Source organism: Eretmochelys imbricata, chromosome 5 (genome assembly GCF_965152235.1).
Source record: "Eretmochelys imbricata isolate rEreImb1 chromosome 5, rEreImb1.hap1, whole genome shotgun sequence".
In the NCBI taxonomy this organism is placed as follows: Eukaryota; Metazoa; Chordata; order Testudines; family Cheloniidae; genus Eretmochelys; species Eretmochelys imbricata.
The window spans coordinates 29019372-29033065 of record NC_135576.1 but is presented as its reverse complement, the minus strand read 5'-3'; the positions used below and the strand labels follow the sequence as shown (position 1 = coordinate 29033065).

General features: G+C 39.8%; 1 protein-coding gene across 1 annotated transcript in view; it reads left to right on the top strand.

Annotated features, from left to right (window-relative positions):
- The first annotated feature begins 1522 nt into the window (after positions 1–1522).
- C6 (complement C6) overlaps positions 1523–13694 on the top strand; it is a 34302-nt gene continuing 22130 nt past the window's right edge. The window contains exons 1-6 of the mRNA XM_077816258.1: positions 1523–1665; positions 2662–2818; positions 4787–4931; positions 5688–5829; positions 6717–6855; positions 8484–8684. Of these exons, the coding sequence (XP_077672384.1) occupies positions 1523–1665; positions 2662–2818; positions 4787–4931; positions 5688–5829; positions 6717–6855; positions 8484–8684 (927 nt within the window). The remainder of the gene's footprint in view (positions 1666–2661; positions 2819–4786; positions 4932–5687; positions 5830–6716; positions 6856–8483; positions 8685–13694) is intronic.

Below are 13694 nucleotides of genomic sequence, written 5' to 3'. Positions count from 1 at the left end.
ATTTAGTAGGGGACTGGGAAGCAGGGACTCCAGGAAAGCCAGAAGTTCTAATCTCTGCTCTGCTAGTTACGCACTAGCAAATCACGTAACGTCTGTGTTCAGTTGTTCCATCTGTTAAATGTGAATAATATTTTTGTCAAAAATCAACTTGCCTTCAAGGGATTAGTCATTGATGTACCACTTTGAAGAGCTTTGTATATTTTCTAAATATTATTTTCTAAGGACCTTTCTGTAATCTGATTACTCATCAAATACATATTAATTGATTTGTAGGAATTAGTAGTGGGCCAGCATTCACCCCTGGCTTCCTTCTCTGCTGAGCCTGGGATAGTGGGAGTTTGTAGCTTACCCCTACGTAAAAGGATAAATGAAACCAAATCAGATATTAGGAATGGCAATATACAAAAACCTGTAGGAGAACACTTCAACCTCCCTGGACACACAATAGCAGATTTAAAGGTAGCCATCCTGCAGCAAAAAAACTTCAGGACCAGACTTCAAAGAGAAACTGCTGAGCTTCAGTTCATTTGCAAATTTGACACCATCAGCTCAGGATTAAACAAAGCCTGTGAATGGCTCGCCAACTACAAAAGCAGTTTCTCCTCCCTTGGTGTTCACACCTCAGCTGCTAGAAGAGGGCCTCATCCTCCCTGATTGAACTGACCTCGTTATCCCCAGCCTGATTCTTGCTTGCATATTTATACCGGCCTCTGGGAATTTCCACTACATGCTTCCAACGAAGTGGGTATTCACCCACGAAAGCTTATGCTCCAATACGTCTGTTAGTCTATAAGGTGCCACAGGACTCTTTGCCGCTTTTACAGATCCAGACTAACACGGCTATCACTCTATAGCTTAGACAGGCCTCCCGGTGAAATAAAACAGGAATTGAAATGTATCTGATGGTACTCAAGGTAGCAAGGAAAAACTGTAGAAACAGTGGCCCCATACAGCAAAGCACTTAAGCACAATGGTTTATTTTAAGCCTGTGACTAGTCCCATTGAAGGATTAGGGTCAAAATGTATCTGATCTTGGTTCATTAGGGGATAGTGTTCTATTGTTTCAAGCTTAATTTGAAACAAATGTTGTTCCTAATCCTCTTTTTATTCAAGCAAAATACTTATTGGGAATACCCCTGAGTAAGGATAGCAGGATCAAATTATTATTGGTCACATACATCAAGATTTAGACAATGTCTTCATTCGAAATGGTGTTATAAATACTCATTTAGAGCTCAATCCTACTCCCATTCTAGTCAATAGCAAAACTCCTATTGACTTGTGTGACACAGGATTGTTCTTAAAATATGAACAGATAAATCCCTTGAACAATAATCGCTTTCCAGAAATCTCAGTCAGTTACATTGTATTTTGGATGAGATCTCTGCCTTACTGTACTTTCAAGGTGAAGATAATGAAAAACAAATTACTATTAAGAGATGGGCACAAAAATATGTATGTTCCAATTTATGTTGCTCTTGCACTGTATATTCATTTTTGTGTAGCTGGACACCTTCAGACTATGGACAAGAGTATATTAGTGTGCCTTATCATCCTGGGCACGGTGATTCAGAGCAGCCAGGGGTGCTACTGTGAACATTACCCCTGGGGATCATGGTCAAGCTGTTCAAAAACTTGCAATTATGGAACCCAGACCAGGCAAAGGTAGGTGTGAACTACCAGATTGATTTCACCTCTTCACTTTTCTGTTTCAGGTGGACTGTTAGGAAAATATCACTTTGGGGTTGGCAAATCTAAAAATACCCAAGGACTTGCAGAATGCTGTGTAATAATTCTTATTTTTCTTTTGGAAGTTGTTGCATCCATAACCTATAAGGAAAAAGGAACAGTTGGCCTGTCCCAGTATTTAGATGATGAATAGCTATGAAAAGTTTAAAATCTCATCACAAAGTACATTTAAAAAAAATTAAGATGTTTTCAAGTGAAACTTTCTTGCTCACGAACCTTATAGTAAGGACATAGAACAGCCCAACATTAATTTAATCTGGTAATGATGGATTCAATCCTGCATTTCTCCAGTAAGCAGTGTATATGTGAGTGTCCCACCATTATCCAAGCCAACTCGGGAATGATATTGATGAGCTTCATGGAGTGCTGCGCTCTTGGCTGGAAGGTCTGGCCATTGCAATGCACTGCCTTTGAGCAGGTATGAAGGAGTCAAACTGGTCAGTCTCAAAAAAGCTTGTCCCGTAAATATTGAATTCTGCATCAGTGTTTTAATTCTGCAACAGAAGGTAAATTGTGCCTAACTTCAGAGGTACAGGTTTCCTTGTTACATTGGTATATCATCCAACTGGATTCTTCTCTTTCTTTCATGCACAGAAGCTGCTCCTTATCTCTGGGTATTAAAATCTGATCTTTTTCTGTTCGCATCTGATGGCACCTTGCCATAGAGATGGACCTGAATCAAGACCCCTGTTCCATTAAACCCCTGAACATTGAGGAAGTTTGGATTGGCTGGATCCAAATTCACAACTGTCTCTTATCATTATAGTGATCAGAACCCAAAAACCTCAGATGTGAACATCTCCCACCCCAAAGCTGGAGGAAGCTCACCCCTGGAGCCAAACTTTGCAGTCAGTTCCCACTTTTTAACAGGGCTCTAACTAAACTAATCATTTTTAACTTTTTACATTTTAGGCAAATAACATTGGATGATTATTATACAAAAAATTTCTGTGACCAAGTGTGCACAAAGCAGGAATCCCGGGCATGTAACGAGCAGGCATGTCCTATCAACTGTCAGCTTGGAGACTTTGGTCCTTGGTCGGAATGTGACCCATGTGTTAAAAAACAAGTAGGTGGAAAATAAATTTGATGGGTGAGTATGAGGAAATGTGACTCTGTTATTTGCATTTCAGATACTGAACCACATGGCAAACTGATTTGCACAGTCCAAGGGAACAGGGGAAATCAATAATAAATTGGCATCGGCAGGAATATGGGGGAGTCAATTAAAAGAAACAGCTCAGAATAGAGAGAGAGGTAACACGTTTGGATACCACAAATCATTGTCACACATATGTTCATACAAAAAGGCAGCAAATCTGCCAAGTCTCCTTTCTCAAGGGGTAGTGTCAATATTAGGAACAAGTCTCCCGTAGATGAGGTAAATTCTGCCATCAAATTAACAGGTCTCTTTGGGTCACCCCAAAATGACAGAGCTGTTAGAATATTCCACAGTATTTGTCAATGCATTCTAAAGTGGGGGATAATTACATTGATGGGGTCAGATCATCCACTCTAATGGGATTTTAAAAAAAAAGATAAAAAGGGTGCAAATACTGTCCTAGTCTGGCAGTGGGAATTAAGACTGCTTCTTTCAACATTCATTCCAACTCTGCTTCTAAAGGCAAGATTTTCAAAAGTATTTAGGCGCCTAATTAAATCTTTAGGGTCAGATTTTCAAAGGTATTTCAGAATCTGATGAGACCAATCCAGGTAGTTAATTCTTAAGAGAGCCTGCTGCCGAAATGCAGTATGAGTCCAGAAAGAAGCATATGATGGCTTGCCCATTTCATGGATGCCCTGAGCCATGTAGGATTTCCCTCATGGAGGGCAGATTATCCCATTGTGGCATTTTACACCTTCCTCTGAAGTATCTGGTGCTGCCACTATCTGGGACAGGATATTGGGTTAGATGGGCCATGGGACTGATCCGGTTAGGCAATTGCTGTGTTCTATGGGACTTCAGACATCTATGTGCATAGATAGTCATGCTTCCTGCAGCTCCACAGGCTACCAAACTGCTCCACTCAAGTGGGGTGTGTAAGGAAGTATGGATGTTTTCCTTGGGAGATGATTTAGCTCATGTGACATTTGTTTGGAGAATGTGCTCACCATCTTCTCTCTAGAGTCAGGCTGAGCTGGTACAGAGAGGAACTGCAGGAACTGAGAAGCACAGCAGCAGCCCCACATACAAACATCAAGAGCTTCAGGGAGCAATAACTCATAACTGTATTGTGCATTTTTGAAACTGTACAGAAAAGGGGTGCTGGAATAATTTGTGTAGTGGGGGAGCTCAGAGCCACTTAACCAAACTGTAAAGCCTGTATACGTTGGAAACCACTTTAAGCCAGGGGGTGCGGCAGCACCCCTAATATCCCTAATTCTAGCACCAATGGTACAGAACCCTCGGCCTCTCTTGTTTACTCAGTTTTTGTTTAAAAACATGCATATGAAATACTGCTTTGTTTTTAATCACATAGATATTGATGTAGTGTATTTTTCTGTTTCAAGCTAAAAAATTGGCTTGCACTGATAATCTACTCCACCCCACCCTCACACACGTTCCCCTCCAGCCTTGTACAAATCTCTCTCTGGTCTCCGGATGATGCTTGGCAGCTTTATATAAATGGCCTTGAAGACAGAAGGGTGTGATTTCCAAAACAAATACAAAGATAAGACTAAATAAATTCCAAATGATTGGAAGGGATGACCTGGGCTGAGAGATGGTGCCTGGAACTCAGCATAGCTAATATAGTAATGTAGTTATGGATCACAAATAATCACAAACAATGAAGCCTATAAGGAAACATAATCTCGACTGCAGACAAAGATACATAGTGGGTCTGATTCTGGTCTGATTCTGCTCTGCCTAACTCTGGAGTTACACCCATGCAATTCATTCAACTCCAGTTCTAGTCAGCAGTAACCAGTTGTGTATAGCTCTACCCACTGCTCATTAATACTAATACGAATTAATATCTAGCTAGAGACTAGGTAAACACAAAAATAACCCAATTTTTCCTCTGTTTCCTTTCAGTTTCGTGTCAGGTCCTTGCGGCGCCCATCTCAGTTCAGGGGACAGGCCTGTACTGAACAATTGGTGGATTCCCGGAGATGCTTCCCAACTAAACTTTGCAACATAGAGGAAGTTGACTGCAGGAATAAGTTCCAGTGTGAAAACGGTAATGGTGCTATTCACTCCATAGCCACTAAATCAGATGTTCAAATCAAAATCAGAAAGGTAATAGGCCACTTATTTGAAGAATGGCATGCTGTATGTACTCTCCAAATCCTTTCTATGCATTTGTGGAGTTTTGGAAAGAAGAAGTTAGAGAACAGATCGCCAAGGCATTTGTGTGTAAAATAAGAGCTTTATATCTTTGTGCTGCTTCCTTCTGTCTTCATTATGTCTGCAAGAAACTTGAGCCCGGGCGGTTTGTCAGCATGAGCTCTGTTTACTGAAGAACAGCAATGCTCTTAACAAGAAGAGATTCTTTGCATGGGTTCCTCTGTATATGTACATGGCTCTTTAGAGTTTTAGGCCTTGATCTGCACCAGTTTAACTGAACTAGTGCAAAGTTCTGGGTGGATACTCTTAAGTAGATTTAAAGGTGGCTTATGTAGATTTAGCTTGGACCTGTTCCTCAATTAAAATAAGCCTGAGTTAAACCAAAGAAAGAATCTTCACATAGGCTTTTGGCAAATCTTAAGTTAAACCAGGGCAATTCTGCATGTGGACAACCATTAGAACAAGAGAAGCTGCTCCCTGCTAGAACAACGAAGGCATTTCTGTTATTTCCCTAGAGTTCTTTTCTTCCTGCAGACTCATACCCCCTAATTATTAAAGCATTAGAAACATCTCTTTGTCTTACCCTCATTCTAATGGTCAGAGCTATTGTATGAAAAACATTTTTGCTGCTGCGGTTTCTCTGGAACAGGTCGCTGCATTGCCAAAAGTTTGGAGTGCAATGGGGAGAACGACTGTGGGGACAACTCAGATGAAAGGGACTGTCGGCGGAAAAAGACCGTGTGCAACAGGAGATATGAGAGCATCCCCAGTGTACAGTTAATGGGCAATGGGTATGTTGCTTTTGCTTGCCTTTTTCATAGGTTATGGTGTTTTTATCTCATTAACACTTGGGTAAATGAGGTAGTTACTATCTGAAGGCTGCACTGGTACATTAGTGAATCCAACTGCACAAAATACCTGATTTTTTTTTATTAAGAGTATCAAAAAATTATAAGAATATACTTAAATGATGGCACTTGGCAATTGCATTTACTTAGCCACAGAGCTCCCTTGTTTCCTATACAGGATGCAATAGAGAGAGCCATACAAGCACTAGTCTCTGGGGGCTTGGGGCCCCCACATGCCCTCTTGGCAGCCTGGGCTCCACACATCAGAAATGTGCAGTTACATTGTGTCTGAGTCCTTCTGTTCATTGGAGAATGTTTTCCTAAACATGTCTTGCTCTGCACTACATGTGAATTTCTTTGATTAGATTTTTACCCAACATCATTTAAAGTTATGTTTTGTTTGCTACTGTCAGCTGAAAAGAACAATTTTACTGGGTGACTGTATGCAACTTGCTCTTCTGCCATAGAGTGCTTCTAATCCAGAATCAAATCCAAAGACCCAGAGCATAGCACAGAGAGGATATACGTGCAGCCTCTTCAAACATTACAGCCCTAGGTACTCCAGTTCCCCAGTGATGGGTGTGACGTAGCGTCCTGGATCAATAGAGACAGACAAGTGTGAAAGTATAGGTGCATTTTTGAGATGCATTCTTCATGAGTTCAGAACTCTTGTAGGAAGAATTTCTTTCAAAGCATCAACATAAAATCCATTGATTAGATCCTTAGTTGATGTAAACCTACATTCTTTTCAGCTATGTTGATTTACACCAGGTTTTAGCCCTATTATCTTTCCATGTCTTTTTAACTTCGGAAGATTACTTTCTTTCTAGTTTTCATCTTCTGGCTGGAGAGAGCCGAGGAGAAATCCTTGATAACTCATTCAACGGAGGAAAATGCACAACAGTAAAAGGCAATGACACAAGGAAATCATTTCGTGTTCCTGCAAATCTTGAGACTATCCACTTTCAGGTACTGTCTGAGGAGTAAAGCCACTAAACAACAGCTCTGCTCTGAGATGCCCATATGAGATATATGGGTGTGTTAAGCAGTGATGTATTCTAGATTATGACTCAAGAAAAGTACCTAAGAGCTATGACAAGGGTACATCACTTTGGAGACAGATCACTACAGATGTTTATTGATGTCAATGGCAGCTCTGTCGACCGAATAAGGGCAAAGTGTGCAACAAGGTCCACGCTATGGATGAGATCCACATTGCAGATTTTATACTAACTGCAGCCATATTTTTTACCAGTGATGCAAGAGGTGTGATTGCACAAAGACCACACTTCCAAAGGCGCTATGTAAGGAGTTTAACTTGGTTTGCAAGTACAAAGCTTGTAGATTTAGTAGCCATCCAGGTTCAAGTGTAGAGAAGTGCAGAAATCTTTAATTATGGGAGAAGCAAATTGTTTTGCTCCATGTCTCTGCAAAGCTGTCCTCGTGACATAGTGAGTTTTCATCCACCAATAGAAATTGGCAAATTATAGTAGGTTTAGAGGTTTGTGCTGTATGTACATCTGGATCTATATATTCACATATACAACATGCTTTGGGCTGGAAAGATCATTGGACCAGAATCTCCCTCTTAAGTTTCAGTGCTTTGTAATTTGAAATAGACTAGAGCAGAGTTTCCCAAACTGTGTTCTGCATGATGTGAATAGGTGTTCTGTGAAAGAATCTAGAATTTAATTTTGACTCTTGCACTTGATTTTTGTACTACTTTATACGCGTTTTCCAGTTAGAAATTGTTAGTTCAAGTTACTTTAAATTTGTATTTTTGCTTTCTTTTATAAAATAAAATATATTTGAGCATAAATAATGCAATTTTTTATCTGAAAACCAAACGACTACAAAATAATATTATAAGTGTTCTGTAATAGGCTAAAAAGTGTTCCGTGGCCAAAAAAGTTTGGGAAACGCTGGGCTAGAGATTCGATGAGAATGGCATTACTCATAGTATTTCAATTCTTTCCCTCCTGCTCCCAGCTTAAATCGGAGAGTGGAGCAGTGTGCAGAACTAGAAATGGACAAAAACCCAACCAAACTAACATGAACTGAACTTTTTCAAATTTCCCAGAATGTTTTATTTTGGATTTGCTTGAGTTGGGCTGAAAATGTGAATCATTTCTTATTTTATGCAAACCAGTTGTCTCATCCCTTGTATGTACGAAGGGACTTGCAACTGTGGAAGGTCTGAGCTCCTTTGAATATCAACAGCTTTGAAAAGCATGTTGAAAGTGGGAAATATTGTTAAGGCTTTTTAGACACATTTTCAAAGTCTGACATCAGTTGCACTTGAAACTGTCTACATTCAAATATGTATTTGATATATAAATGAATAACTGCATGCAAAAACACCCATTTGACCTATTTTCATGTCCAAATGCCTTTCCGTGCATATACCTTTTGCACATTTTAACCATCAACTTCTAAAAACAGTCCCTTGTGTAATCAATGGACTTTTTTCTTGTCATTTTGTCAATTGTTAAACATTCAAATGTGTTGCTCCCAGAAAATTTCAGAACTTCATTTTTTAATAATAATCTAATGAACAACCCTTTGGGTGAGCTTGTTTTGCATTTCTGCCTCTCTAGGTGGAAAATGAAGAGGATGATGTGGCATCAGATTTCTATCAGGATATAATTCCTCTGCACACTGAATCTGCTAGTGATAATTCATACACTGGCTCTGGAAGAAGCTCTTCTGGGATCCCAGGTCTCTTCTCAAAAAAGAGACGTGTAAAAGTCACATCATCTTCCTCCTTCAAGGAAGCCATTGAAGCCTCATATAAAAAGGTATAATAAACTAGATCTCATATTTTATTATTTCTTTCACTCTCCATCTGTTCAATCCCAGGAATGACAGATCTTCAGAAGAGTATGTTTTATAATCAAGCTAGAACAAGAAACTTTCCTATGCTAAATGAGAGAAAGGAAAATGGGTACTCAGGGCTGAAATGATTGTCAAACCCAGATAACCTCTTAGTTTAAGAATAGGCAATTTTGTTCACTTGGGTGAAATATAAACATTGTTTTTTCACACATGGGTTATCACCTTGCCCTTTAAATGACTTCTAGGAGATAGATCTACATTTTATACCTATAAAATTCCATTGGACTTACGTATAAATAAGATTTTTTTCTTCCTTATGCCACAAGAGATACCACTGTGTGGAAAAGTACCATGTCAAAACATCATAGGATACCTCTCTTCTAAGAATATGTCAGAGTTGAGACTAACAGGTCAGGTAACCCAACCCCTCACTCCAGGCCCAGGCAGTCGGTTGAGAAAATGGCCCAGAGGAAATAAAGTTCAACCAGGATTTGTGATTTTATAAATATGGGAATAAATCCACATTATTTTTCACCTCTGGTAACTCTCACCTTATAATACCAGAGGCTTGGAACTGCCAGGTTATTGGTAGTCTATCGAATAGTTATTGAACTAGAGCATACCTTGATTCAAAGATTTCCAGTGATACAGAATCCCTAATAAATTGTCCAATGGTTAATTACCCTCACTGTTTTAAAAAAAAATAGCACCTTATATCTAATCTGAATTTGTCGAGCTTCGGTTTCTAGCAATTGGATCTTGTTATATCTTTGTTGGCTAAACTGAAGAGCCTGCTACTATCAAATTTCTGTTTGCTGAGTATGCCCTTATAGACAGCAATAAAGTCACTCCTTGGCCTTCTTTTTGATAAATTAACTAGATTAAGTTCCTTGAGGGTCTTCTATAAAGCATTTTTCAAATCTTTGAATCATATTCATGACTCTTCTCTGACCCCTCTCAAATTACATAAAATTTATTGCTTGTCCTATTCTGTATATTAAATTTAGGGAGAGCCGTGACAAAGTTATCTAGCTCTCAAAGGCAAAAGCAGAATATCTTTAAGACCATTCCCTGTAAATTATTTGGTTAATAACTGCACAGCTCTCTGCATGTTCAAAATGCTATATAATGCTAGGTATTTCCCTTATTTTTTATCACTGAACTCCTACCCTGCCAATGAAAAGGAACATTGCTTTGAGACCAATAGATTGCCAGGATGTACCAGAAGTATTTGGCAGGTCAATAACTGCCTGTTCTAAAGTCCACTGAAGTCAACAGAGAGACTCGTTCTGATTTTAATGGATTTTGGATTAAGCCCATTTGCCTTGACAGGTGCTCCTGGTACACTGGGCAGCAGGTGACTGGTTAAGATTGAGTTTGAACTACTTAATTCAAGAAACCATTCTCCACAAATACAGGGTAGTTATCAATGTGCAGCACTTTTCTTTGCTACTTATATGTGCATTGGAATCCAAAATGAATGGACACAAAATCACAAAAATGCTGACATTAGCATATCAAATAAAACATGTGGCTTATGATGTTTTTAATAAAAAGATCATTTTCTCCAAAAAATAAAAAAAAAATGCAGTTGGTTTTTAATGTCTGCAGTGAAGCGATAGGCTTCTTCCAAAAACTATGTTTTTTTCATAACTTAACAGCTGCCAAGAATATTATTGAGTGGAGAGGGAAGAGTTTAATAAGACTGTATCTGTATAGTTTTTCATGCATAAAGGTAAACAGGCACTTCTTTTCAGCCAGAAATGTCTGTAATCTTAGATTAAGAACCACAGACCAAGAAAGAACAGAAGTAAAGTCCCTACCAGAGAGTATACAGTGTGTGTTTGCCATCTCTGAGAAGTCTGTATTGAACTGAATGCAAAATGACTGCTGGCCTCTGAAAATCAGAGACACCTTTAGAAATTTAAGAGGGCAGTACACAACAGAGAAAACAGAAAGCATAGTTAAATATGTCACAGTAGCTGCTGCTTCTAATCATGATTAGGGTGGTGCAAAATGCTAGCAATGGATCCAGAAACCTACCTGACTTTCTCATTTCCTTACAAGATTGTCTAAGATTCATGAGTGTTAACATAAGTTTTAAAATTGAACCTAGTTTGAGAAATCCTAGCCAGTTTGTTTCACAATGGAATCTTTTTTTTTTTTTAATTTAACACGTGTAGCATGGTAGTTCCTCAGAGTCAGTCAAGAGTGGGGCCTCATTGTACAGAGTAAAAAGAAAAGGAGTACTTGTGGCACCTTAGAGACTAACCAATTTATTTGAGCATGAGCTTTCGTGAGCTACAGCTCACTTCATCGGATGCATACGATGCAGTGAGCTGTAGCTCACGAAAGCTTATGCTCAAATAAATTGGTTAGTCTCTGAGGTGCCACAAGTACTCCTTTTCTTTTTACGAATACAGACTAACACGGGCTGTTACTCTGAACCCTGTCATTGTACAGAGTAGTAGACAGTCCCTGTCCCAAGGAGCTTACAGTCTAAGAGATAAGACAGACATAGGGTGAGGAAAGGGGTAAAACGTACAAGCAGAGTGAACAACGTGATGGTGGCACATGTCATGTTAATTCCATGATATTTGGAAGGGGGGTTACTTAAGAGGGGAGCAGCTAAATGGAAAGGGAAGGAAGTAGGGTGACGGGGAAGGGGAGAAGAGCATATGGGGGTCAGGAGTGGAGTGAAGCTCTGGTGAATAGACTGGGAGGGGAGCAGGAGGGTTGGAGCAAACAGCCAGTCAGGTACAGTCAGGACAGAGAAAGCTCAGTCAAAACTGTAGAAAGTTCTCTGGATGTCTGAAGGTCCCTGCTTTGGCTGCGTCTGCTCCTACCAGCTGGAATCTCTGGCCAGCTCCTCTCTGCAGTTTTCTCCAGTGCCCAGACTGGGAGTTGGGGGGAGGGAGAGGCACCACATGGGTCCTAGTGCCCCCAGAGTTCAGGGGGCCACTTCTGCACTATTGTTGATCCAAAGCAAGTAATGGGGGTAGCGGAGGCCCCAACTTGGACTCATTTCGCCCCCTCCCCACCAGGGCAGCAGTCCCTGATTTGGTTGCTTCTGTCCCTACTGGCTGGAGTGTGTGGCTGAAATCATGTGAATCTAATGAGTTCAATGTACAAACAAGTGAAACGCAGCGGTTTTGACTTCACTTTGAGTTTGTCCTTATTTAAAACTTACAGGAATGAAACAGTATTGCTTGAAATCAGAGAAAATATCCCCATGAATTAATTGTATATCCCCTTCTCAATCAAAACTGCCAAGTCTCACACTGGCCAGTTGTGCTGCCTTGGGTTACACCACAATGAACTAAGTAGATTGTGTAAATGTTAATTGAAGTCACTGAAGTTATGTTCATGTAACTGAGAGAATTTGGCACAATATCATACTAAATAGTCTACCCTGACCAAGATAAATATTTGTAATAATATTTAGTACTGATATTTAGTACTCTAAGGGATAAGTTTACCACTGGCATAAGTAGGTTTTACTGATGTTATGAGGATCTCTACAGTTTTATAGGGGAAGCATCTGCCCAAAGATAATTAGATTTAAGATTTCCAAGTTGCTAGAATGTTTAGATATCTTATAGTGCCAAAAATCCTGAGCATTTCTGTGTTTGAATGTAGTACTTACTGGGTAGATATTAAATTTCTGGGAAATTGTTCTGCAAAGAATTGCTTGTCACAAGCATTTAGCAATACATTTACCAGTAGAAATTGCAGATACATGATACACACGTACAATACAAAAGACAGCTGGGTTGGACACAATTAGAAAATATATGCTTTCTGAGCCAAGTGAGGGTAAAAACAAGGATGCACACATTCAGTGGAAATGTGTGAAAAGTACCTATGCTATTCATGAGTGGATAGATACAAAACCAGAGAGAAAGTCCAAGAAAAGCCCTGAGAAATACTAGGGAATGAAACTGTTGAATAAATCCTGATGTTCTAAATCATGCAAAATTCCCATTGAAATTAATGCACATTTGGCCTGACTAAGCATTTAGGCCAATATTTTCAGAAGTGGCCACTCATTTTGGGTGCCCTGCTTGAGACATCTTATTGTCAGAGTTGCTGGTATGAACTCCCATTGAATTCAGTGGGTACAGGATCAGTCCCAACTTCAATAGGAACTTGTGCTACCAAAGATCAATTTGAGTATCTCAGTATGTCCTAAGGAGAAATACAAGTGGCATCTCTTAGGGCATTTATTTCAAATCTCCCTGTAACTGCGATGTGAAATGTTAGATGGGCATCCTGGAATTCAATGCAAACTGTATAAAATGAGCTAAAATTGTGACTGGCCAACCGTGGGGAAGGGGAAGCTGAGATCCAGCTGGGATTACCCTTCGTTTCCCTAGCATCTCTTGGTCTGCGCAGAGAGAAGCAGCTGACACAGGAAGCTGCAGCTTCTGATTATGTCATCAGTGACCCTTTTCATGTTGTTGTTTTTGTTTTTTGTTTTACTCTGGACATTCTCTCCCATCTATTGACGTTGTTTGCTCCAACATCCTGTGCGCACCCTGAAAGTCTCTTCTTTTCAACCTCATCCACCTGCTTTCCTCTCCCTCCCTTTGTCTTTCTATTTAGCTAACAAAATCCCAAGCATTCAGAAACCGTGAGTCAGGTGCCCCAAAATCATGAGACTGGTTTCGGAATCATGAAACTTTCAAAGCACAGTTTTGTTTTCTTTTTCTTTGCCTTCTGGTTTCTGATCCCTGTGGGTGCACTTGCTTTGTGGTTTCAAGCTTTTCCCTGCCATCCTGCGGGCTAGAAACTTGAAAGCCGAGATTCTGACGCAATGTCTTGATTCCAGCTGTGGCTGTGAGAAAAACACCAAATACTGTGAGACTCATGATAAAATCATGGGAATTGGCAACACCGATCGAGTCCCCTACCTCCAAAAACCACCCTGAAAAAGTTAAGAAAACAAAATCATGGAACTAACGTGATAGTTG